The following is a 21,699-nucleotide window of genomic DNA, read 5'->3' as shown; positions in this document are numbered from 1 at the left end:
CTACCTATTATGTACCAACTACCATTCCCATGCATAGCTTTGTAGTAAGAAGATATTGCCAGTCAGCAGGCTAGATAATCTCAACCACACATGACTTCACTGCTTCAGGTCATTGTCATTTAGCCCAGATGGTCCAGATCGTCTCGCTTATTCAGTAGTTTACTTTTTCGGTCTTGTATTTGGTTGTTTGCGTTGGTAACTGTTTATCACGTGATTACATTTTCATGCATGCGATGTGTGCCTGTGTAATAAATATTGGTCTGATTGATGACGATAGTTGTCTAACCTTTCCAAACATTTAACTTGATTTTTTATTTACTATAAATCAAATTGAAGAGAGACTTTATAGGCCAATAGGCTGGAGGTGGGGCTGGCTCATCGGTCATTGATTTGCATGTTTGTATCTCCCGCTCGATGGAGGAAGACAGGGCGTGGCTTTTTTAATTGCATTCTTGTGGTAGGTACTTTGGAAGAAAAGGGGAAATGGTGATGCTGAGTAAGTAGTGTGGTTTGGAGACATGTTGTGCAGTGAGTTGAAATGAATTAGACACGATGAGGATTTGTTGGGTTGTAGACGATATTACCAAGGATGTAAAGCAGACGAGATAGAAAGGACTATTCCGACGAGGTGCGGTTGATGGCAGGGTTAGTGCCATTCTTAGACATAAGCAGTAATAGTGGCAACCTAAGGAGCATCTCAAAAAGTATATACAAGAAGTTTATAAGATTTGTATAAAGAAGCCCTCAAACAAAGCGCTAATACACCAAAGAAGCAGAGGCATGACCAATCCCGGCACACACCCCCAGAGAATTATAACTTTAGAAAGAGTACAACATCATATCCCATCATCGCAGACACCCAGTTAGTTAAATCACATCACCAAGTTACTCGAAGTTGGAGGAAGCAGTGACAGACGAGCCAGACGAGACGCTGACATTCTTGACGGTGATCTGAGAACCACCCTCGGCAGTGACACGGACATCAACGGTGTCAGTACCGAAACCGCTCTGGTTCTCGAAGTAATTATAGGAGGAACGGGTGGTAGATTGCCAGGTGCTACCGCTGTCGGTGCTGACCTCGAGCTTGGTGACGGGCAGGTTGGAGTTGACGACCTGCATGGCGAACCAGTAGGCGGAGGTGCCGCTCTTGTTGACCAGTTCGATCGGGGAGGTGATACCGCAGGCAACGTACTCCCAGTCGATGCTGATAACGCCCTTAGAGATGTCGGCCAGTTCAGAGAAGGCGCTCTCAAAGAGATCGAGGTGGTTGGAGTCGCATTCGGGACATTCGTCGACAACCTTGATGTTTGTTAGAGACAGGAACGAAAGGAACAAAAGCGCGTAGGGAAGTGCTTAGGAGATAAGACTTACCATGGCCTTGATCTTGGTACCGCTAGGGCCAGTGACCTCGACACAGGCACCACATTCGGCTGCGTTGTCCCAGCGTTGGGAGGAGAGGGCCGTGCCAAAGAGGCCAGAGGGGATGGTGTACTCGGTGAACGAGCAGGTTCCGCCCGAGACGTTACCGCCGTAGAAAGTTGCTTCACCCGAGTACTCGGAACTCAGGGCACTGGAGGTGGAAGAGCTGGAGCTGGAGGCAGACGAGGTCGCGGCGCTAGCAGCGGTCGAGCTAGTAGAAGTAGACTTGGATTCGACAGTAGTGGCGGCGGCCTGGGTAGCAGCAGCAGCTTCGGTAGTGGCGGCCTCAGTAGTAGCGGCCTCAGCGGTAGACTGAACAACGGCTTCGGTGGTAGCAGCAGCAGCAGCCTCCTGGGTAGTGGCAGCTTCGGTGGTAGCAGCGGCAGCAGCAGCCTGGGTAGTAACAGCCTCGGTGGTAGCGGCTTCAGGGCTAGGCTGGGCAGCTGCTTCGGTGGTCGCGGCAGCTTCAGTAGTTGCAACCTCAGTGGTAACAGCCTCAGGGGTAGGCTGAGCGGCAGCAGTAGTTGCGGCGGCATTGGCAGCAGCATTGGTCGTCACCTCAACGACCGAGGAAGAGGAAGAAGAGGTAGCCTCCACAGCAGTGCTAGTCTCAGCAGCAGGGGAAGCTTCGGCAGCGGAGGGGGTGGTGGCAACTGGTGCAGCGCTCTCGACCGCGGAGCTCGTGGTGGCGACCGCAGGGGTTGCAGTCACGACCTCAGTCACGATAAAGGTGGAAGACGAGTGCAGAGTAGTAACCTGATCAATCGAGGTAGAGCTCGACTCGACAGCAGGGGTCGAGGTTGGCTCAACAGCGGGAGCAGAAGTTGGCTCGACGGATGCAGTTGAAGTAGGCTGGAGAGTGATCGTCTTGTAGTAGACGCTCTGGGTGTAACCAACGGGACATTGGCCTTCCCCTGCATTGGCGAGCGTAGAGGTTGGCGCAGTTGACGCAGTAGAGGAGGGCTGGAGGGTGATAGTCTTGTAGTAGACGCTCTGGGTGTAGCCTTGGGGGCATTGACCTTCAGCTTCGCGGTTCAGCAGTGGGTTGGCAGAGACCGTCGCAGCGGCACCCAGGGCAGCAATGCCCAAAGAGGCGAGGCATCGATACTTCATGTTTGAAAGATGGAGAAAAGTGTCTCAGACAAGGTGCCAAGAAATGAAATAAAGAATGGATGTCTTTCTCTCTTTGCCGGCCAAGAAATGGCGTGGAATCACAGTAAAGACAGGACGTGCAGTCAACACAACAATGGTCAGTAAGGAATGGACAGGATTTCAAATCCCAGGGGTGTAAAATCTGCTGTTCCAGACAGAATGGCAAAAGAGCGACAAAGAGAGAGGACACTGAAGAAAGGAACCTCGTAGGATAATAAGAGGCGAGGAGCAGGAGAACGAGCACTCGGGGCGTCTGGCCCCAGAGCCAGAATAGTGTGATCCATCAGCAACCATCAATCTAACGAAATGAACACTCGTAAGGATTTGCCCTGATTAGCGCCATAACTTTAATGACACATAAGCCCGAGGGAAGGCAGCAGCGATTTCGTTCGCGCACCGCGAAATGAGATCGCAAAGTGAAACGCCGGGCGTGGATCACCACCTTCAAAGGCCAGGGAATCGGAGCAGAACCGATGGAGCAGCGCGACCACTGGGTCTTCCCTTTGCTCCGCAGGTCTTAGCTGTTGGCCAACATCACTGGCTTCCGATATTGAGTAATTAAACTACACGGGCCCGACCCACTGCTCGGAAATCACCCAACGGCCAGAGAAAAGGCAGGCTAGTAAGACGTTGGGGCCGACTGTCCCCCCTGCAACAAGCCGCCAATAGCCTAACTGGGAGCTCCAGGGATGTTCAAGCCGGACTCACCTTTGGCCAGCCACTTTCAGTCCAGGGTTAGATAGGTAAAAGGGAGTGGAAAACATGGGCTGATGGCGGCAAAAAGAACCATCAACCAACGGAAGTCTAGCAATGAACGAGGGATCCATCCGCTCCGCGGCATCCCGCAGTGGGTCGGGTCTTTTGAGCCGGGTGTTCGTTCACCAAAAAATCTCAGTAATAATCTTTATCAAAAATATCATAATCTCCGTTGATACTGTTGCAAATGTTGTCTAGCTTTGAACTGTTTCTAATCAGGTAGGGTCCACGATCGGAAAGCCATAAGCGTCCAGGCATGGCCTCCATTGTGGGCTGTGTCTCCAGCACAACCCTGGTGTAAAGCCGCAAAGAATTTACCCGTCACTTGGAATCCCACATTACCTCGTTTAATCTCAATAGCGCATCAGCACTGGCTTTCTTTGCTGCCATGAACTCCTCCCGATTCTCCGCGCCTCGGGGGCCGAGGAGGATATCTGAAAAGCAAAGGTCAATGAGGACCTTGAGTTCATCGTACGTGAACGGTTCGCCATTACCAGCGGCCAGCGCTTGGTCTCCGTGGGCTGCAAAGGATTCCTTCTCGTCCTTGGCGTAGTCCAAGGCTTTCTCCGCACCTTCCAGGAACCAATCAAGGAATTTAGCGCTACGAGGCAGAGCAACCACCTCGATCTGCTCACTGTTCTGCTGTGGGCTAGAACTGTCCTCTTTCCGTACACCATCTGTTGGGTCTATGATGATGTTCTTCAAATTTTGTTGCAGCACTAGCACGTCTAACTGGAGCCGGAGCGCGCCATTCTCGTTCATAGCCCCAATATGGCAGGTGTTCGCGACGAAAGTACGGTCGATGAACCGAGCAAGCCCAGACGTGATGAACCATCGCTCAGATGGTCCTAGGTAGGACGAGATGTTGGTGTCAAACGCGATCAAGTCATTGTTCAGCTCAAGCACCGTAGGAGACGCAGCAGTTGGCTGGTTTGAGAGAATGTGCCACCAACTGGCGAGCGAGCTTGGAGATGGCGTAGTGGGTTCCGAGCTTCGTGTGTTCCGGGGCTTGGGGCCTTCCATTGTCCGCTTCAGCATGTGGATGATGCCGCAGCGGATGTCGACATGCAGGGCGAAGAGAGCAGTGCATGCAAGATCGCGGAGAGATTGAAGAGTAGTATCGAACACAGTCGCTGTCTCTTGGTTCAAAGGAAGATAAACTGGCTGATTGATGCCCTCACACTTTGGCTTCATGGCACCAATTAGAGTCCAGCGGCGATTAGCTGGTCGGGACTCAGCCTGTCGCGTATCCGAGGCTGGCTGTGTGATTTGACGTAACTGAGCAAGATGGCTTGCGAACCATTGCTGTACCAATTAGCTTCTGTAATCGAAGATATCTGGACTTATCGCCTCAACTAACCATACTGTTGAAAAGAAGCGACAAGGATACGACTGTCTTGGGGTCAGATATGATATCGTATGGCTCCAATGGAACCTCATTCGTTGAAGTAATGAGAATGTCGGTTTCCTGTTGGTGTTAACGCGAGCCTTGCAAAACGAAAGCCCTTCATAGACTCCTGGTAGGATGATTTGGTACGGGGAGGTTGTTATCTACCTTGTCTACGAGCTCCCGCTTGTTCTCGGTCACTCCGTTCCATAACTCAGTGATAATGTCATGAACGTCGCCTGATTCCGCATGACGCGCAGCAGCCTTCAGTCGGACTTCTCCATTGTCTCGCGGAGATGTTTTGGTCACGATCGCTGGACGTTGCAAATTAGAAGAACGAACGAAGAATGCCGGCTACGGATATCTCACCTTTGTACCATCCACAACACTTGTCGTAGTAAGTCACTATTTGCGAAAGGAGAAGCTGTGTGAAAGCTTGATCATGTGGGATGCTAGACAGCATTTTACTGAATTCTCGAATAATCGACATAAACTTGACCGTACCCTGCGCGTCCAGATGTTAGCAATATTTAAGAAGCCGTGTGGGATTGTAATTACCCTGAAGACCGGCCGGGGAGAGACTCCAGACCAGTGAGGGTCCTCTGTGAAAGCATCCGGCGAGATAAAGCTAAGAGTGCAGAGGTCTGTCACGGTTTCGTCTAGCTGAGGAAGGAAAACATTGACCAAGAAGTCATCTAGGAAGGAAGTCAATGTACTCATGGCAATATCGGAATCCACAGGTACAATTTCCTTCAGTCGCTGAATGAATGATAGTGAAGGAGGAAGAAGGAGGCTCATGTTGAAAACGCTTGGCTCTATGAGGATCTTATGTCCAGTTCCCGAGTTCCCTTGTCTAGCGTCGGATGCATCAATGATAGCGGTTTTCTGGCTTGATTTGGTGACCAAGCCAGGAACAGAAGACCTGAGAATCTCGTCCAACTCATTTTGTTCGGCTTGGATTTCGGAAGTATGATCCGTTTCGGACAATTTAAACATTTTCTAAGACCAGTGAGCGATAAAATAAGCATGTCTTGGTCATAGCACGCACCTTGTTCTTGTCTCTCTGCCCTGTGTAAAGTTGTCGTTTCGCTTCGGTCTCTTCGAGCCGAGGCCGGAATGATGACTCTCCATCCGTCGCCAGGTAGTCATGCATGAGGGACCGGATCTTGTTCATGTGGTTAGGGAGACAGTCAAACAAGCACACAGCAGAGTCCATTCACGCACCTCGCTTTGGTAAAGCTTCCAAAGTTCCTTGAACCCACCTGCGAGCGCACTGCCCTTTGGTATCCCTTCGCGTTCCACGATAGCTGCAATAACATCATGGACAACACGATGACCTTCAGCAATAGCCTCGAATTTAGCATACAAGGTCCACAGAAACTCGGATAGGACATGACCGCGTTTTTCGATTATATCTGTCGGCAGATTTGACTTGCTATCTTGTGAGGCAAAGCCGCGGGTGTTGTTTGGATACCTTGCATCAATCTCGGCGTTAGTTTTATCAACAACGGCAAACAGTTCAACAGGCAGGCGTTGTTCTATCCTATCAACTGCGATGTCCAAATGTCCCATCTTGTTTAGCGCTTCTATCAGCAGTTGTATGTAGTAAAATGTGTCGGCCTCCGGGTTTCGCGAAGCATCTTCGACCATAGGCGTGGATGCGTCCAACTTCCCAAGAAATGCATAAACGGGTCTCTCCCATGAGCTTGTTCCAGTCCAGCTGGAAGGGTGGGCCCCATTTGCTTCACCATCAGCAGCTGGTGGTTTCCAGCGGCTTGAACAGTAGGGGGATTTGAGGTAGAGGTGGTCGTGTAGCTCCTCTATCAGAATGTCCGTAAGAGATGCTTCTTGGTTTCCAAAATAGGCGCGAATATCTGCGAGAGCTCCAATATTCTCGAGTTCAGAGCGCCGCAAAAGCCGCAAAGCGTTATGCAATACCTCCACAGCCGCAAGGAATCGTTTGTCCGAAATTCGTGACTCTAGTCTCTCGGGCAAAGATTGAATTTCTTGTATCTGGCTGAATAATTGGATTATGTCGTCATATTTCTGTGACGACGTAGCCAATCCCTTCAACTCGGGCTTAGTCGACAACAACCCGGATTTCGCCTCTTCCAGCGAGATCTTCAATGTGCGGACTCGGCTTTGTGAGCTCTGTATGCTTGACTGGATCTTATGATAAGTACCAATGGAACTATTGAAACCCTGGTGATGTTCTGTATACTTCAGCATCGCGTGCAGGCAAATGAGGGGCACAACGGCTTACCATTGACAACGGACTTCAATGTCCTTTGTATTTTATCATTGATTCTTATGAAATCCGGCTCGCGATCGGCTTTCCCCAAGGTACTGGTATCCATCAACTGCAAAGCGACTTGTACAGGAACACAGTTTTCGGAGGCCACAAAGTCCCATTCTCGTTGAACCATTTGCAGGACATCTATGACGGGGAGCCAGTAGTGTTAGCATGCTTCTGTTCAATCATGCCTCCCCTGGCGAAAGGTAAGAGAAAGAAGAGGTACAATCCGAACCTTCGATGGCCTGGGGACCCGCCGCATGCCCGGTAACATTCTCGCCGCTGCTATTACTCCCTAACCAGCTATTGTCTCCGCGAGGGCGCCCATCCCGAGAACCGAGTGCCCTCCTATCAGCCTCTCCGTCCCTTGTGCGCGATCGCGACGATGAGTGGTCACCATCTCTTTCCTGTCTTTCCCGTCGTCGTTCGGGTGACTGTCCCGGTGACAAGGAAGATGATGAAGGCTCTGGATAGAAGCCACCGTATCCACCTGGGCGACGCTCTCTCTCCGCACTGCCTCCTCCGTAGCCGTTCATCCCAAGGCTGTTACTGCTGCCGCCGTATCCACCATCACCGCGGTCATAGCGGCTGGTATCGGAATATCCGTATCCGTTTGCGTAAGGGTTCCTGCCACTCATACCAGAAAACTGTCTTCGTTGGAGTCCAATTCGTGGGGAAGCTGGTAACTAGGAGGCGAGGCTTTGCTGGCGAAGCGCAAGGTTACGGGCTGTTCGAGAGCCTAGGTGGAGTTATGATAATGTATTGGTATTGGTGTTGTCGTAATGAGTCAAGTAGAAGATGATACTAGCATGATCACCTGGGTTGAGCTCAGAGCTAGAGAGGAAACAATGCCAATTCAGACCGAAGAGGAGGGGAACAATAATAGTAGGTCCGGGATGCTATGCGGAGAAGGTGTCAGCTTGTAGATAGAAGCGGCAGTTTGGGGTTGGCGGTCTCCTTCTTTTACCGCCTAGCTTGTCCTATGTACTCCGTACTAGTAGTAGTTCTACCACGCAGCAAACAGGCCTGACAAGGGTGCAGAACCTATTGATCTTTCTTACAATTATTCTATCTCATGTGTATGTAGATAAGACCTTTAAAGTAAATGAGGTCCTGTACACTGCGCCTGATGCACGTCTTACAATTGAGCACATAGTATGAAAGTCCTCCAAAAGAGTATCTTTTGCCTTGTTGGATCGTTCGGTGTGATGACTACAGTCCATCCAAGGTAGGCATATGCCCTTGTTATTCCATACTGTACTATCTCATCAATCTAACTTCCTAGTGTAGCAGACCTTTTTCATGGGGAGCAATTCAGGTTTATACCTACCTGCTTATCTATCTTCTGTGTTAGTAGACTAGTTACATGTGGGCAGCAGCACAGCTACTGGCACTGATTGGCTCTGTCAGCGGGAGCTAATGTCCCTCGACATCATGGAGGGTTGTGACCCACATGGGAATCCGTTGCCCTGCTGTCCTGGTAAGCATTGATTCTTTTCCTAATCATGTGAGCGTGCAATCTCTTGAGACTTTGCGTTATTGGCCAAGGGATCTAGTCGGTCTCTGAAGGGCCATTCTTCTCTACTGTAATGCCAGTCGGAATTTAAAAGGCAACGGATGCAGGCATCATCACATAGGGCCCATACCACCAGGAACTTTGAATTCTCGCTCTCATAAGATTTTCTTCGGACTTGGTAATTTCTAAAATCAACATGGGCTAGCCCAACGGCTTAGATACATGATTATGTATGCATGTTCTCCAACGCACCTATCAAGCCTAGTAGCGAAAGAGAGACGAGAGCATATGTATTACCATCAGCATAAGACGCCCTCCAATCTTCGTGCTGGTCGTTTCTTCTCGCGGTATGTCGAACCAGTCTATTTGGATATAGGCTGAGTCTCGCGCTGGAGCCAACTGCGTGTGTAGTCGTCGTTTTCGAAGAAGCGGTGAGTCTTCTCCCACACCTCTGCATGATATTCATTCACCCATTTGAGTTCATCCTCACTGAGAAGGGTTGCGTTGATCAGGTTACGGCCCAGCGGAGCCATGGTGACGTGCTCGAAGCCCAGCCATGGTTTCTCACCGAACTTATGAGTCGTTTGCACTTCGCGCGCCATGATAACATCTGAGTATGGTGTTAGTCAACCGTAGAAAAGCCGCGGAAGAGGGGTGATAGTCTTGACGTACTCTCAATACGAATGCCGAACTTTCCATCTTCATAGAATCCAGGTTCTGGTGCTGTCAGCAAGCAGCCTTTTATCTGTATCAACGATCCTTACCGTCAGAAATAACATTGCCCGCAGCGATAGGGACCTCAGTATACTGCACACGGGTACCAATACCCATGGGTCCCTCGTGCACATTCTGTCGACACCGTTAGCTATATGGCACCACACATAAGCGAGGGGCTCTGTTTTGCGGTGCTGACCAGATAAGAGCCGATTCCGTGGCCTGTACCGTGGAGGTAGTCGAGGCCTTCCTTCCACAAAAATTGTCTAGCGAGAGCATCAAGCGCAAATCCACTGGTGCCCTTGGGGAAAACTACAGTATCAATGGAAATGAGACCTTTGAGCACCAGTGTGAAAGCTTTCTTCTCCAAATCGGTGGGGTTTCCGAAATGGAACGTCCGAGTTACATCAGTGGTGCCATCCAGATACTGGGCACCCGAATCGCAGAGGTAAATGGCTGTTGGATCGATAATGGAACAACTTCCTTTCTCTGGCTTATAATGGATGACTGCTCCATTCGGGCCTGTGGAAGAGATAGTATCGAAGGACAAGCCAGCGTACAGATCATGCTTGGACCTGATCTGTTCCAGCTTGTCTGCCGCATCAACCTCATCCAAGGTTGTTTTCTTGTTGATCAACTCGTTCTCGAGCCAAGCGAAGTACTCGATCAAGGCCGCACCATCACGAACATGGCAAGAGCGCATTCCCGCAAGTTCCACATCGTTCTTGATGGCTTTGGCATCAGCAATAGGGCTGCGGACCTCCTCAACCTGCTCTTCACCTCCCAGGCTAAGACTGAGAGCCCATGAAGCCTTGTTGGACAGTAGGAACTTGGGGGCTGCTCCCGTCGCATCCTGCTTTCGCGCCTCGCTAAGGGCTTTAGCATCTGCGAAGATAGAGTCATACGGCTTGATGACGACATCCTGGCCTAGATGAGCTTTCACTTCCGGCGTTAACTTGTCCTCGTCAACATAGAGATCGACGGTAGTAGGGGTTATGAGGGCGTATGAGAAGAACACTGGGTTGTATGGGATACTGAAATCCATTAGCATGAAGTAAAGGGCGAACTCAAGAACTAAGCAGACGGGGGGGGGGCTTTAGACTTACTCGGTGCCTCTCAGGTTGAACAGCCACGCAATCTCATCGAGCATCGCTATTGTATTCGTTAGCCACCACACAAAGCGGGTCTGGAAAAAGACATAGCATACAGATAACAATGCCAGCCGCCTTCTTGTTTTCCAACTCCTTGCGCAGGTCGCTGATTTTCTCCTGGAAGCTCTTGCCCGCATACTGCGCAGGGTGCACTCTCACCGCTTCCCTTGGAGGAGCCGGTCGGTCTTTACCCCAGACCAGATCGACCAGGTTCTGTTCGACGCCCACGAGTGATGAGCCATTCTTCTTGAGAGTCTCTGAAAGACTACGGGCGCCCGCTACAAGATCTTAGCGTCTGGATCGATCTTCGCCGTAAGGTCCGTGACGTTGCTTACCAGGTGTAACCAGAGCTGGATCGACTCCAACGACCTTTCCTCCCTCGGCTTGTTCTGTAGTCCTAGAACCATTTCAGTTTTCGATCCTATGTTCTCTTATGGTAGGTTTCAATACCATTCCTGCCAGGTCGGGAATCCCTCAACGCCCCGCTTCAGAAGCGCCCAATTGCTGTCAAGCTGCTTCGAAGCCTGGTTGAAGTAACGGCCATCTGTCGATAGTGCCGCCTTGGTCATGGAAATGATGGCAGTTCCTGCCGATCCGGAGAAGCCCGAGATAAATTCTATCGGAAGAAAGCAAAGCGTAAGTTACATGGCGAGGGAGACAAGGCGCAAATGCGAATAAAATCCGAATCTGGAAAAGGGCGGAAAGCGAAATTCTAACCTCGACGGCCGTCACATGGAGCAATGTATTCGGACTGATGACTATCTTCCGAGGGAACAACTTTGAATTCAGTGAGTATAAAATTTCCAACAAACAACAGCAGTGAACTGGGTTCGGCGATGCCATACTGTAAACATCCACTTTACGCTCCTGCATCAACTGCCTTAACCTGGTCAGGCGTTCCGACGTGTCCACAGTCTCCATATTGATGATGAAGCGCGGGGCGGAGCTGGAGAAGAGCCTTGAACGGGGCAGGGGTAACTTGCGAGCCGATTGGAAAGCTGAAGTCCAAGCAAGGCGAATTGGAGGGTGAGAAAAGAGCATCGACTGGCAAGGATGTGCAAGAAGAAGCTGCAGGTGTCCGAGCAGAAGGTGGCCCTGGATCCAAAGACTCCAAGAACACAGCTCTCAAGGTTGCACGGAGCAAGCAAGGGCCAAGGTAGAGGGGGAGGCGGAGGAAAGGTGGGGAGGGGCACCAAGCTAGTTATAGCTGGAATTTCCGATAGGGAGGTCGTGTGCGCAGGTAAGATTGAAGCTGGAAAAGTTTAGACGTGGAGAAAGCAAACGACTTAGAAGGACGATAAGCACAAGTAGCACTACTAAGTAGACTAGCAGCAGCAGTAGCCGAGCATTGAGACGTGGGAGAGACGCGGAAGTGGGTAATTTCCAAGAGCTCTCCGTTGGAGCTCCGGTTTGGTGGGCGGTGGGACGGAATCTCTAGTACGTACTGAGTAGTAAGTAATTATTGCCACGGCTGGTAAGGAGACGGAAGTTACCAGTCGTTACCGTCATTTTATCTCGCCGTTCATTCCGGTCGGGTAGATAGATACCAGTGATAGGTCGAGTAGCTGGCTGGGTTATTAGGCCTCAACACACCTGGAAACCTGGTAACTAGGGAATAGTTGATATATCAGAGAGTCAGTCATAAATAATCCACACGAGATGACTATCCCTACATGTCGTTCGGTCTGTTGCTGACCTTACTCGTCTAAAAGCAGCTTTGTCTGTTGGGGGTTCTTTTTTTATTCCAGTCGCTGCATGATCAGCCGGATGTGGTGGTGAAGCTATGACACCACACTACAGTTGATATAAGTGAATGACTACACTAACTGGTGCTAACCTAATTCACCAGTGTGAACCAAACTGTTGCCCTCATCATTTTTCGATCTGGGTGTTATTTACACCAACCCACTACCGTATAGCTCTGGTGTCCCTTCTTCTCGTTGCTGTCTCACTCTGACCCATCATCCATTCGCATCCCACCTTCCTCTTTGACTCACCGCCTGCTACTTCCGTGATAGCATTATCAGCACGTGACACCCCTTTCACCATCTCTCACCAATCTATATCGCGCCAGTGACAGTTCCCCAGCCTAAACAAGGCCCTCATTGTTTCGGCCATGTCTGTGGACATCCCAGGCCAAGCCCTAGACGCGCAATTCCTCATCAATGAGGCAAAATCGGTACGCTTGCTGCTTGTTGATGAATCGAATAACCACTAAGGCATCGTTATCTCTAGCTCGTGTCCCAACTCTATGATCCGGGGAATACTGGGAACCCCGCCAAGATCAAAGCCATCCAAGAGCACCTACAGAGTCTTCAAAAAAGCCCCCAAGCATGGCTCATTGCTAATCAGCTTCTAAGTGAGAGCAGCACGGACTTAAGGTTCTTTGGTGCTTTGACGTTCACGGTCAAGATTAATCATGATTGGTTCGTTCCTTACGAGCCCCGATTTCCGCCAGTGGCCGTGGCTGACAGACGACTCATTCAGGCAAAGTCTAAGCCCTGAGGAGGCCCAGGAGCTTCTAGGACGGCTGATAGATCATTATGTCTTTCTCGTCAATGGAGGCGAGCGACCCTTGGTCATACGGAAGTTGGCTTCAAGCCTCGCAACCATATTCCTGAAACCCAACGCTCCCTGGTCAAGAGCACTCTGTAATCTGGCAGCATCACTGGCAGACGGGAAACATGTCTCAGAAGAGTACTGCAAGTCCATCGATTTGAGGGATGCAGTGCTCCCTGCTATGTCCGAGCGTCATGTGACCTCATTGCTCTATTTTTCAAACATCCTCGCCGAGGAGATTCACAGATGGAGTTCAGAACCAAGACGAAGCCGAGAGGAACACCATACATACGTAAATGTCAAGGACGCTTTTTCTGTCGTTGACTATGTTCTTTCTCATATTATGCGGCAGCACGCCTCTGGGATTCCGGCATTAGATGAGGCCCTGGGCACAGAAGCTATCAACTCATATCAAGTAGGTTTTGTTTCCAAACTTTATTAGCTTCTCAGTTGCACCTTATATCTGACCACATCCCAGGCGTGGATGAATGTACGGAGCGCAATCCAATTGCGTGACTCGTTGTCTGTCTTGGACCTGGCCTCTACGACGGCTTACATAATTCAGAGCATGAAAGTACCTGGACTTGCGAAATCCGCAACACAGGTTGTGGTCGAGCTGATAGACTGGCGTGACAGTATCTTCACCCAGGATCATCTCACTGCAATTATGGAGTATGTTGTCAGTGATTTTGGGACTGCGCACGTCGCGTCACTTATGGAGGCCGATTTTGAGGACGAGAATATGACGTTCTTGGATCTTCTCTTGGCTTATGCGACGTTGAAGCAGAGAGATCTTATGACAAAGCAATTAGACCCACAGCATGCTAAAATGCTTACTCTTTTGCACACGCTGTTCAGGGCTCCTGGCTATGCAGCGGTGGACGATCCGGCCTCGCCACTTGTTCTAGAGTGGTGGACAGAAGTTGCCGACGACCTCCAGGACTTATATTCGGACCTGGAAGATCAAACGAGTCTTGAGCCTGCTAAAAGGAATTTGGCCGAAGCGGCTTTGGACTGCTTTGAAAAGCTGAAGTTCCCTAGCCCAGAAGAGCTGCAAGGCTGGGGCGATGATGACCGTAGTGAGTTCGGTTCATTTCGGCGCGACGTGTGCGACTTCCTCCTAGCCATCTACCCAATGTTGGGGGTGGAGCTTGTCCGGGTCTTTCAAGAGCGAGCAAGAGTATCACTGGTACAGCAGGAATGGCGCACGTTTGAGGCTGCGATATTCTGCATTGCTCAGCTTTCGGAGGCTGTCGATGAAAACCAACACGCTGACGAGTGTCTCAATTCGATCTTCTTCTGTGATGACTTTGCTCGCCTGTGCGAAGGAAATGGAGTGCTAATCCCAGACAAACCACGTCAGACGTTGGTGGACATGCTGGGAAAGTATCAGTCGTACTTTGAACGCACGCATGCCTTGCTACCTCGCGTCCTTACGTTTCTTTTCGCATCTCTCGATGTTAGCTCGTGTGCGCCAACAGCATCCAAATCGATCGCATATCTTTGTAAATCATGCCGCAATGCTCTCACCTCAGAGCTGCCAGCCTTCATTGACCAGTTCGAGCATTTCCGCTTCAAACCCACGGCTACTACTCATACCATGGAAAAGGTGTTGGAAGGAATCGCTGCCATCATCCAAACGTTGCCTACGGATGAAGCAAAGTCACAAGTCATTGAACGGATTCTCCAATTTTTCCATGGGCAGGCAGAGGCGGCCCGTGATGAGGCGGTTAGCGGTTTAGTGGAGCAGGCTCAGACCCGTGGTCAGTTTGTGCTGCGCTGCGTCGCAAGTATTGGCAAAGGCCTAAGAACCGACGGTGAGGTGAACCTGGAGTCGAACGATCATGGAGATGGTGACCCCTACCCGCCAACATTCTGGAATACGGGAAGTGGCGCCGTGTCTCAGAGCCTGATCATGCAATGCATGCAGCTGCTCATCACCGATTTCCCTGTCGATGTGACCATGATCGAAGCCGCATGCGACATCTTGAAGGCTGGTTATATTGAAAATACAGGGCCATATGTCTTCCCACCAATGGTAACTGTCAACTTCGTCAAGAGCATACCTCTAGGTAGTGTTGGTACTGACATAGTGATGGGTACGGCTTCATCTTTCCTTGCATCTCATAGCTCACATTGTCAGCGAATCCGTGACGAAACGATTGCGCTGATAGTGCACGTGTATGACACTTTCTGTTGGATGCATGAGAAGCCTGAGTACTATGACCCCGAAGTCGCCAATAGCGGCATCGACTTCCTCACACGCTTGCTCCCCAAATATCACCCTTTCTTATTTGCGCTCACGACGCCGCCCCAAGAAGCCAGCCAGGCTCCTTCATCCAATGGGGGTGACCTTCCACGGCCGTCAGTCCTTGAAGCTGTCTTGAATTTCACTCTCCTGTCATTGCGAGGGCCTGAACCACTTCCGCTCCGCTCCGCCTCGCAGTTCTGGGTCAACGTGCTGACGCTTCCGAGCGACGGTGGGTCTATCCAGACTGCCATCATGCAGTGTCTTCCAGCTCTTTGTCGTATCCTGATCAGTCAAGTGGCCGGGCGATGCGCGCGGTCGGACCTAGAGCATCTCTGTGAGGTGCTTCGAAAGCTCATCTTCAAACAACAAGGGGCTGCGCGCCCCCACCTCGCCGCGGCGCTGGACGATCTAGGTAGCAATGGCACTTCCAACCAACATCAAGGCGCGTCTACGTCGCCCGAGGACAGGCAACGCTTCCTTGCGTCACTGCTAGCGGCAAGGGGTGCCAGAGCGCAAACCAGTCAGTTGACACGCACGTTCTGGGTCAAATGTCGGGGAGTGAGTTTCGACTACGTTGGGTAGATAATAAAGTTATCCGGCTGCGGTTTGGAACAGGATGGGGACAGGAGTGGAATACAGTCAAGTCGCTAGCATTGGATCAACCAGAGTAAAAAAGATATAAGAAAAAAAAGGATGCTTATACTATAAGTCCAAAGTGAGGCTGTAAAGGGAATGATGCAGTGAGTCGCCACCCTGAACGACAACAAGCGCTGCTCATGTGTACGCATGTGTGAAGCCCCCATAGGATCATGGCCGTGGAACTGATGCAAGTTGCGCAGACACGATGACCTGGCAGTCGGCCAAACTGGCCTGTGCGCCTCGTTTTACCTCAGCCACAGAGGCGGTGCATGCTTGGCCCTACAAAGTAAGGGGCAGCACGACACTTTACTCCGTATGGGGCATCGGTTTCAGGTGTCGCCTCGATTTTTCGCCAGATGCTAATTTAGGTTGATCGGCTGTAAATATAACGCGATGTGGGTCTCTGCCCCCTTAGCCCATGGGCAAATAAAGCCCTTCAACCTCGGAATTCTGTCGCTGGCCTGCTTCTAAACATGCCTGGTGATATTGCCGCGCTCTTTCTTGCCTGTTCTTTCCCACGCTTATTCCACTCTATTTGCTCTTTGCTGAAGCGCTGCATAACCTCCCACCATGCCTCACATTGCAAATACGCCAGAAGCCGTATTGGGTCGCACAGACTCGCTTGATCCGGCCACAACTTGTCGCGGAGTTACCTCCAACGGGCGGCCATGTCGCCGTGCTCTGGCGTCTCCATCGCCATCAGATACACCGGCTTCAAAGCCACAACAAACAGACCTCTCTGCGATGTACTGCTGGCAGCACAAAGATCAGGCAGTGCCTGTTTCGCAGGTGAACAGCGGGCCCTATCCTTCGCGGTTGAAGCCTCGTGGCAGTATCGACACTCTAATGGAGCGGTTAGGGTTGATGGATCTTAACGACGCAGGGACTTCAGACAAGCGTCGCAAACAGCGGAAACCAGCACCAAAGAAGCGGACCAGACGGACTATATGCTGCTGCTTCGAGGTCATCGAGGAGGAAGACATCCGGCCGTCGCGGCCGGTCAATGCTCCAACGGAGATGCAACAAGCGCCCGCTGGGAAGCTGTCATCGCCAACCCCATCCCTGTCTCCTCACCAGGTGCCTGTTCGGCCCAGTAAACCAGGCTCTTCCTCTTCAGGAACTGATGACGACATTCTTTCTTGGATTCCGTCTGGCCTTACGCCGGAGACGACCTCCAACCTCACCGCAGAGCTGGCCAAGCCTATTTCGGAAGCCGACGAGCCAGGCTACATCTACATGTTTTGGATGACACCGTCGACATCTGAGTCCAAAGAACCACCTTCTTCAGAGGTAGCCTCGAACCTCATGCCGCCGACCTCCTCCCCAGGTCGTGACCGCCGCGTAAGCGATGCCATTCGGACCGCCCGTGATCTCAATGCCTTAGCATCTGCACCAACTCATGACAGCCCCGGCACGCTCCGATTAAAGATTGGACGGGCCAACAACGTGCAGCGACGACTCAACGAGTGGAGCCGACAATGCAGCCATCATCTCACCTTGATCCGATACTACCCTTACACGCCCTCCACCCCGCAACCATCGCCATCTCGACGCGGTGGCGGCGGTGATGATAGTACGGCAACTCTTGTCCCGGGACGCAAAGTGCCCCATGTCCACCGTGTGGAACGGCTCATCCATCTGGAGCTAGCGGACGTACGGATCCGCGACCTAGGGAAATGTGCGGACTGCGGACGGGAGCATCGTGAGTGGTTTGAGATCACGGCGGAGAAGACATCCCTGAAACGGGTGGACGATTGTATTCGTCGATGGGTGAAATGGGCGGAAACGCATTAGCTGTTCAAACAATTGACACTACTATTATCCGTTAGGAATGTCCTGCGAACGTCTCGATTACTACTTTAGCCAAAGCCTGTTGGATAGCATAACAATGATAAGAATAACAACAACAATAACCTTTCCCTACACCATCTGTTGTAGTCCGAACTAATTCACCGACATTCAATCATCTCCCAAGTCTCCGGAACCTCTCTAGTAGTACTGAGAAGTTACCGAACATGATCAGCATACTCATCATGAACCACAACCAGGCATAAACAACTATATCCATGGCATGTGTTGAGAAAGCGGCTAGTGCGTGACCGATACCGGAAATAACCCCAAGAACAATGATTATCATTGGTATCCCGTAGAGACTCGCCAGGAGTACAGGGCCCTGGGACGTTAAGTTCAGTAGGAAAGACACCGATCAGCTTAGTTTCTTATTTTGTAGTCTGAGATGAAGGGGTTGTGACTGACTGGTAGTGTGGATGCATTTAAGAAAACCTCTCTTGACTGATTTGGGATAGTGAGAGACATTTTATTATTTTTGTCTTTGGTGTGGATGTTTGATAATGAAGACGGAGCAGCATGAGGGTGACTGTGTGGTATTTGAGGAGACGGGATTGCTTTCCATGATGATGTAAAGAATTGACTCGATGATGAACTTTGAAACACTTATGGCTCTGAAGCGGTAAATGAGTGCAAGTTGTGTGTGGGAAGAGAAAGAAAAGAACAGCAAAATGGATCTTGAATGATTTGAGATGGAGAGTAAACGATTCCCATGAACTATCTAGTACAAAAACACGATAAACACCATCACAACTCCATCGCTAGTAGTAACTGTGATACAAAACCACCATGTCCATACTTAATCCCTCTATGGTCCATCCAGCAATCAGCAATCCTTTTCCTGTGAATCACCTCCCTCTTCACAACGCCTCCTGGTAGTAAACTCATCCAAGACTGCCCTGACATTAGCCCAAGCTATCTGGCAAAGGCCCGGGAGGCCACAACCTATCGACGACGAGCCCAAATATAATCACAAACGCTAATTTGCACGACCTATAGGCGATCACGCAGGTCCACACTATAGCCGCGACCACCAGGAGCACGGGGCTGATGACGAACATCGAGAAGAGGCCAAATACGACAACCGCGATACACCCGCATATGGCCGTGCCGAAGACGAATAATGCAATGGGGATTGAAGCTAGGAAAAGTATAGGGATAGTGATGATCCCAATCAGAGCGGTGAGCGTGATGGGGATCATAGGAATCACGGCGAGATTCATCGTATACTAGAAGACGTTAAAGACTATTTGTATTGGTGAAGAGAGAACGACGCGGGAACGGTGTCAATTGAGTGATAAGCCGAATAGCAGTGGACTATCATGCATAGAGAGTGACCAGAATAGAAGTTAAGAAGTGGAAGGATCGTGTAAAGTATAAGCTCTAGTAACTACTCTCTACTACTAATGTTCATGCTATGCTGTAGTACTTTGTGCCTTCCATACTCGGTAACGTAGTAGGTAGGATAGAAGGAAGTGGCGGCCTGAGGAACTTAGTACTAGTCTCGAAGAAGGCAGTCTTGGGGGGTTTTAGTAGTGGCCCTAGTAGCAGCCATACAGGCTTACAGCAATTTTACAGAGTGATTTCTCCAAGCCGGAAGGCACATGACCGAGAATTGGTTGGTATGGCATTGCTTTTACGGAGTAAGTAGCCGTATTACTAACTAGCGGTATAGTAAGAGCTGTCAATGCAGATTACCCGTCTGTAAGGTGCTATGTTAGGTATGGTAATCGAAGTAATTTTTTTTGCCTAGACTTTCATCGGCGTTGGCTCGGCGGATCATTTGAATAATCAATGTCAGTCAAAGACTCAAGAGAGGGCGCGATGGGTCCCCTGTCCTCAACTCAACAAAAGATAGTGGAATCTTCTTGGCGTGCTTTTGGGGTTCGAACACGAAGGTGAGTCAATTGTTCACCGGGGGGATGGGTCTTTGCGCGCTTTTATCGGCGGATCGGCGGCAAGCCGAGGGCGCCTTCCGGGCCGTCGCTAGCCTGGAAGACGGAGTTGGGCTGTTGCTCCGGTAGCTCCTTTGTTATGATTATGATCGTCTCCCAAGGTACGTGTTCGAGATGATTATATCAGATGCCCTTTTTCCTCAAAGATGTGTGAGATAATTGGCTGGCTATAGCCAGGTCAGACGATCAATCTACTGTGGAACGCTGAAGTGCGCCAAGGAACCTGAAAGTGAGAAAGTCTAAAATAAAAACTCCCTCTAACCACCGCATTTCTATTACTCAAAGGATAGTAGATCATGTGCTCATGGCTCATATCAACAATGTACTAAGACAAATCGCCTCGACGGCAGCAAATGCAACACAAGTGTACAAAAACACAGTAGACCAGCTTTTCCAACGCCCGCGATGAAATTAAGCCTCTAGAATGATCCTCGCTTACCATCCCCGCTTGGCGAGCTTGTCGGCCTCGGACATCTGCGCCACGTTGATGCCCACCATGGCCTCACCCAGACCCTCGCTCACCTCGGCCAGAACCTTGGGGTCGCGGAAGTGAGTGACGGCCTGCACGATGGCCTTGGCGCGCTTCTTCGCATCGCCAGACTTGAAGATACCGGAACCAACAAACACACCATCGCAGCCCAGCTGCATCATGAGCGCCGCATCGGCAGGGGTGGCAACGCCACCAGCAGCAAAGTTCACCACGGGCAGACGACCCTTCTCGGCCGTCTCACGGAGCAACTCATAGGGAACCTCCAGCTGACGGGCAAACTGGCGCAGCTCGGGCTCGTAGTCGGCAGAGGACTGGTAGATGGCACGGGCACGGGCAATGTCCGAGCTGACCTGGCGGATGTGCTTGACAGCTTCCACGACGTCTCCGGTACCGGCCTCACCCTTGGTGCGAATCATGGCAGCGCCCTCAGAGATACGGCGAAGAGCCTCACCCAAGTTGCGGCAGCCACAGACGAAGGGAACCTTGAAGTTGTGCTTGGTAACGTGGTAGACGTCGTCGGCGGGGGTCAGGACTTCCGACTCGTCAATGTAATCGACGCCAATGGCTTCGAGGATCTAGTGGACGGTGTGTTAGTCTGTGGCGAAACGGACAGCCGTGAGAGAATTGTTGACTGTAGCTTACCTGGCACTCAACGAAGTGTCCAATACGAGCCTTGGCCATAACGGGGATGGTGACGGCCTTCTGGATCTCCTTGATCATGCCGGGATCGGACATGCGAGCCACGCCACCCGTTGCTCTGATGTCGGCGGGGACACGCTCGAGAGCCATGACAGCGGCGGCACCGGCCTCTTCAGCAATGCGAGCCTGTTGACATTCAAATGTTAGCAATGACTGACTCAAATTGAGCTTAAGTATCCCATGTAGAGGCATACCTGTTCCGCATTGACAACATCCATGATCACGCCACCCTTCAACATCTGAGCCAAACCGGCCTTCAGAGTGAAGGTGTTGGCAGTGCCGTTGGAATCGCCATTCTGCTGGGAAGCCATTGCGGAGGGAAGAAAGATTCAATGGGATGAAGACCAAGAGTATGTACGAGAAAAGAAATCCAGAAGGAATGTAGGCACCCTAGAGAATGGAGAGGAAGCGAGTAGGATAAGAAAGAAGGAGGAGAATATCGAGAGAAAGAAAAGGCAGGAGTGAGTCAACGGTCGACGAGAAACTACTACTACTAAGTACTCCGTACTGAACTATCAGTAACGCCGCCCGGTCGCCTCCGCGGGGACGACCAGCAGCGTCTGGACCAACCAGTGCCGGTTCCTGCTTTCTACCCCTCGATTTTTTCCCCGCGGCGGCCGACTTTTTCCTGCCGTCGTTCGCAGGGCGGCCGTGGCAGCCAATCACCGCCCGCCTGTCCCTCCCTCGCTGCCTATAGAGTTTGTCACGTGATATGTGGCCTTCTGGATTTCCCGCGGTTTTCCACCTTGGCGTATCGTAATGCTGGTCACGTCTGGTCATGCAGGTCGTGTGTATGGTCACAGTCGTATTCTTCGTCAACTATTCCTGTCTGCCTCAGGCATTAATGCTAACCGCAGTCCTCATCTCCAA

The 21,699-nt window shown here is 51.0% G+C and overlaps 6 protein-coding genes across 6 annotated transcripts; 3 read left to right on the top strand and 3 right to left on the bottom strand.

Annotated features, from left to right (window-relative positions):
• Nucleotides 1–988: 988 nt before the first annotated feature.
• On the bottom strand, nt 989–2,611 carry BDQ94DRAFT_83280 (putative extracellular cellulase CelA/allergen Asp F7-like). Its single transcript, XM_026776647.1, has 3 exons — nt 1,793–2,611; nt 1,372–1,469; nt 989–1,299 (listed from the first exon to the last, which is right to left on the bottom strand). The coding sequence occupies exons 1-2, from the start codon at nt 2,530–2,532 to the stop codon at nt 1,394–1,396; spliced, it is 816 nt and encodes a 271-aa protein (XP_026622500.1). The 5' UTR covers nt 2,533–2,611; the 3' UTR covers nt 989–1,299; nt 1,372–1,393.
• A 287-nt stretch (nt 2,612–2,898) lies between these two features.
• BDQ94DRAFT_150343 (uncharacterized protein) lies at nt 2,899–3,499 on the top strand (the record flags this gene model as incomplete). Its single annotated transcript, XM_026767563.1, has 1 exon — nt 2,899–3,499. A coding segment is annotated over exon 1 (155 nt), but the record flags the coding sequence as incomplete, so codon positions are not given.
• Nucleotides 3,500–3,648: 149 nt separating this feature from the next.
• On the bottom strand, nt 3,649–11,309 carry BDQ94DRAFT_161975 (uncharacterized protein; the record flags this gene model as incomplete). The annotated part of the gene is made up of 18 exons (XM_026769471.1): nt 3,649–4,632; nt 4,688–4,795; nt 4,883–5,028; nt 5,084–5,219; nt 5,273–5,713; nt 5,763–5,879; nt 5,939–6,927; nt 6,978–7,151; nt 7,243–7,658; nt 8,971–9,133; nt 9,196–9,240; nt 9,288–9,372; nt 9,437–10,311; nt 10,445–10,666; nt 10,724–10,785; nt 10,839–11,004; nt 11,106–11,165; nt 11,234–11,309. The coding sequence occupies 18 exons, from the start codon at nt 11,307–11,309 to the stop codon at nt 3,649–3,651; spliced, it is 5,265 nt and encodes a 1,754-aa protein (XP_026622498.1).
• Nucleotides 11,310–12,504: 1,195 nt separating this feature from the next.
• Nucleotides 12,505–17,631, top strand: BDQ94DRAFT_161974 (importin 13; the record flags this gene model as incomplete). Its single annotated transcript, XM_026769470.1, has 6 exons — nt 12,505–12,567; nt 12,624–12,814; nt 12,876–13,143; nt 13,186–13,362; nt 13,426–15,427; nt 16,940–17,631. 6 exons carry the CDS (start codon nt 12,505–12,507, stop codon nt 17,629–17,631), a joined length of 3,393 nt encoding a protein of 1,130 aa, XP_026622497.1.
• A 1,072-nt stretch (nt 17,632–18,703) lies between these two features.
• Nucleotides 18,704–18,949, top strand: BDQ94DRAFT_150331 (uncharacterized protein). The gene has a single exon (XM_026767562.1). It carries the CDS (start codon nt 18,736–18,738, stop codon nt 18,916–18,918), a length of 183 nt encoding a protein of 60 aa, XP_026622496.1. The 5' UTR covers nt 18,704–18,735; the 3' UTR covers nt 18,919–18,949.
• Nucleotides 18,950–19,765: 816 nt separating this feature from the next.
• Nucleotides 19,766–21,330, bottom strand: BDQ94DRAFT_150330 (pyridoxal 5'-phosphate synthase subunit PdxS). The gene is made up of 3 exons (XM_026767561.1): nt 21,024–21,330; nt 20,773–20,955; nt 19,766–20,705 (listed from the first exon to the last, which is right to left on the bottom strand). The coding sequence occupies exons 1-3, from the start codon at nt 21,138–21,140 to the stop codon at nt 20,076–20,078; spliced, it is 930 nt and encodes a 309-aa protein (XP_026622495.1). The 5' UTR covers nt 21,141–21,330; the 3' UTR covers nt 19,766–20,075.
• Between the last annotated feature and the right edge of the window lie 369 nt (nt 21,331–21,699).

Source organism: Aspergillus welwitschiae, assembly GCF_003344945.1.
Source record: "Aspergillus welwitschiae strain CBS 139.54b unplaced genomic scaffold BDQ94scaffold_36, whole genome shotgun sequence".
Taxonomy (NCBI): domain Eukaryota; kingdom Fungi; phylum Ascomycota; class Eurotiomycetes; order Eurotiales; family Aspergillaceae; genus Aspergillus; species Aspergillus welwitschiae.
Note: the sequence above shows the minus strand (reverse complement) of the source record. Positions and strands in the feature narration are given on the sequence as shown.

Coding starts and splice junctions, on each gene's coding strand:
- BDQ94DRAFT_83280 (XM_026776647.1), bottom strand. CDS start 2,532: ATGAAGTATCGATGCCTCGCCTCTTTGGGCATTGCTGCCCTGGGTGCC. Junction 1,470..1,792: donor GCTGCTGCTGCCGCTGCTAC/CACCGAAGCTGC, acceptor CCTCTGGCCTCT/TTGGCACGGCCCTCTCCTCC.
- BDQ94DRAFT_150331 (XM_026767562.1), top strand. CDS start 18,736: ATGACGAACATCGAGAAGAGGCCAAATACGACAACCGCGATACACCCG.
- BDQ94DRAFT_150330 (XM_026767561.1), bottom strand. CDS start 21,140: ATGGCTTCCCAGCAGAATGGCGATTCCAACGGCACTGCCAACACCTTC. Junction 20,956..21,023: donor ATGTTGTCAATGCGGAACAG/GTATGCCTCTAC, acceptor GAATGTCAACAG/GCTCGCATTGCTGAAGAGGC. Junction 20,706..20,772: donor GACACTTCGTTGAGTGCCAG/GTAAGCTACAGT, acceptor ACCGTCCACTAG/ATCCTCGAAGCCATTGGCGT.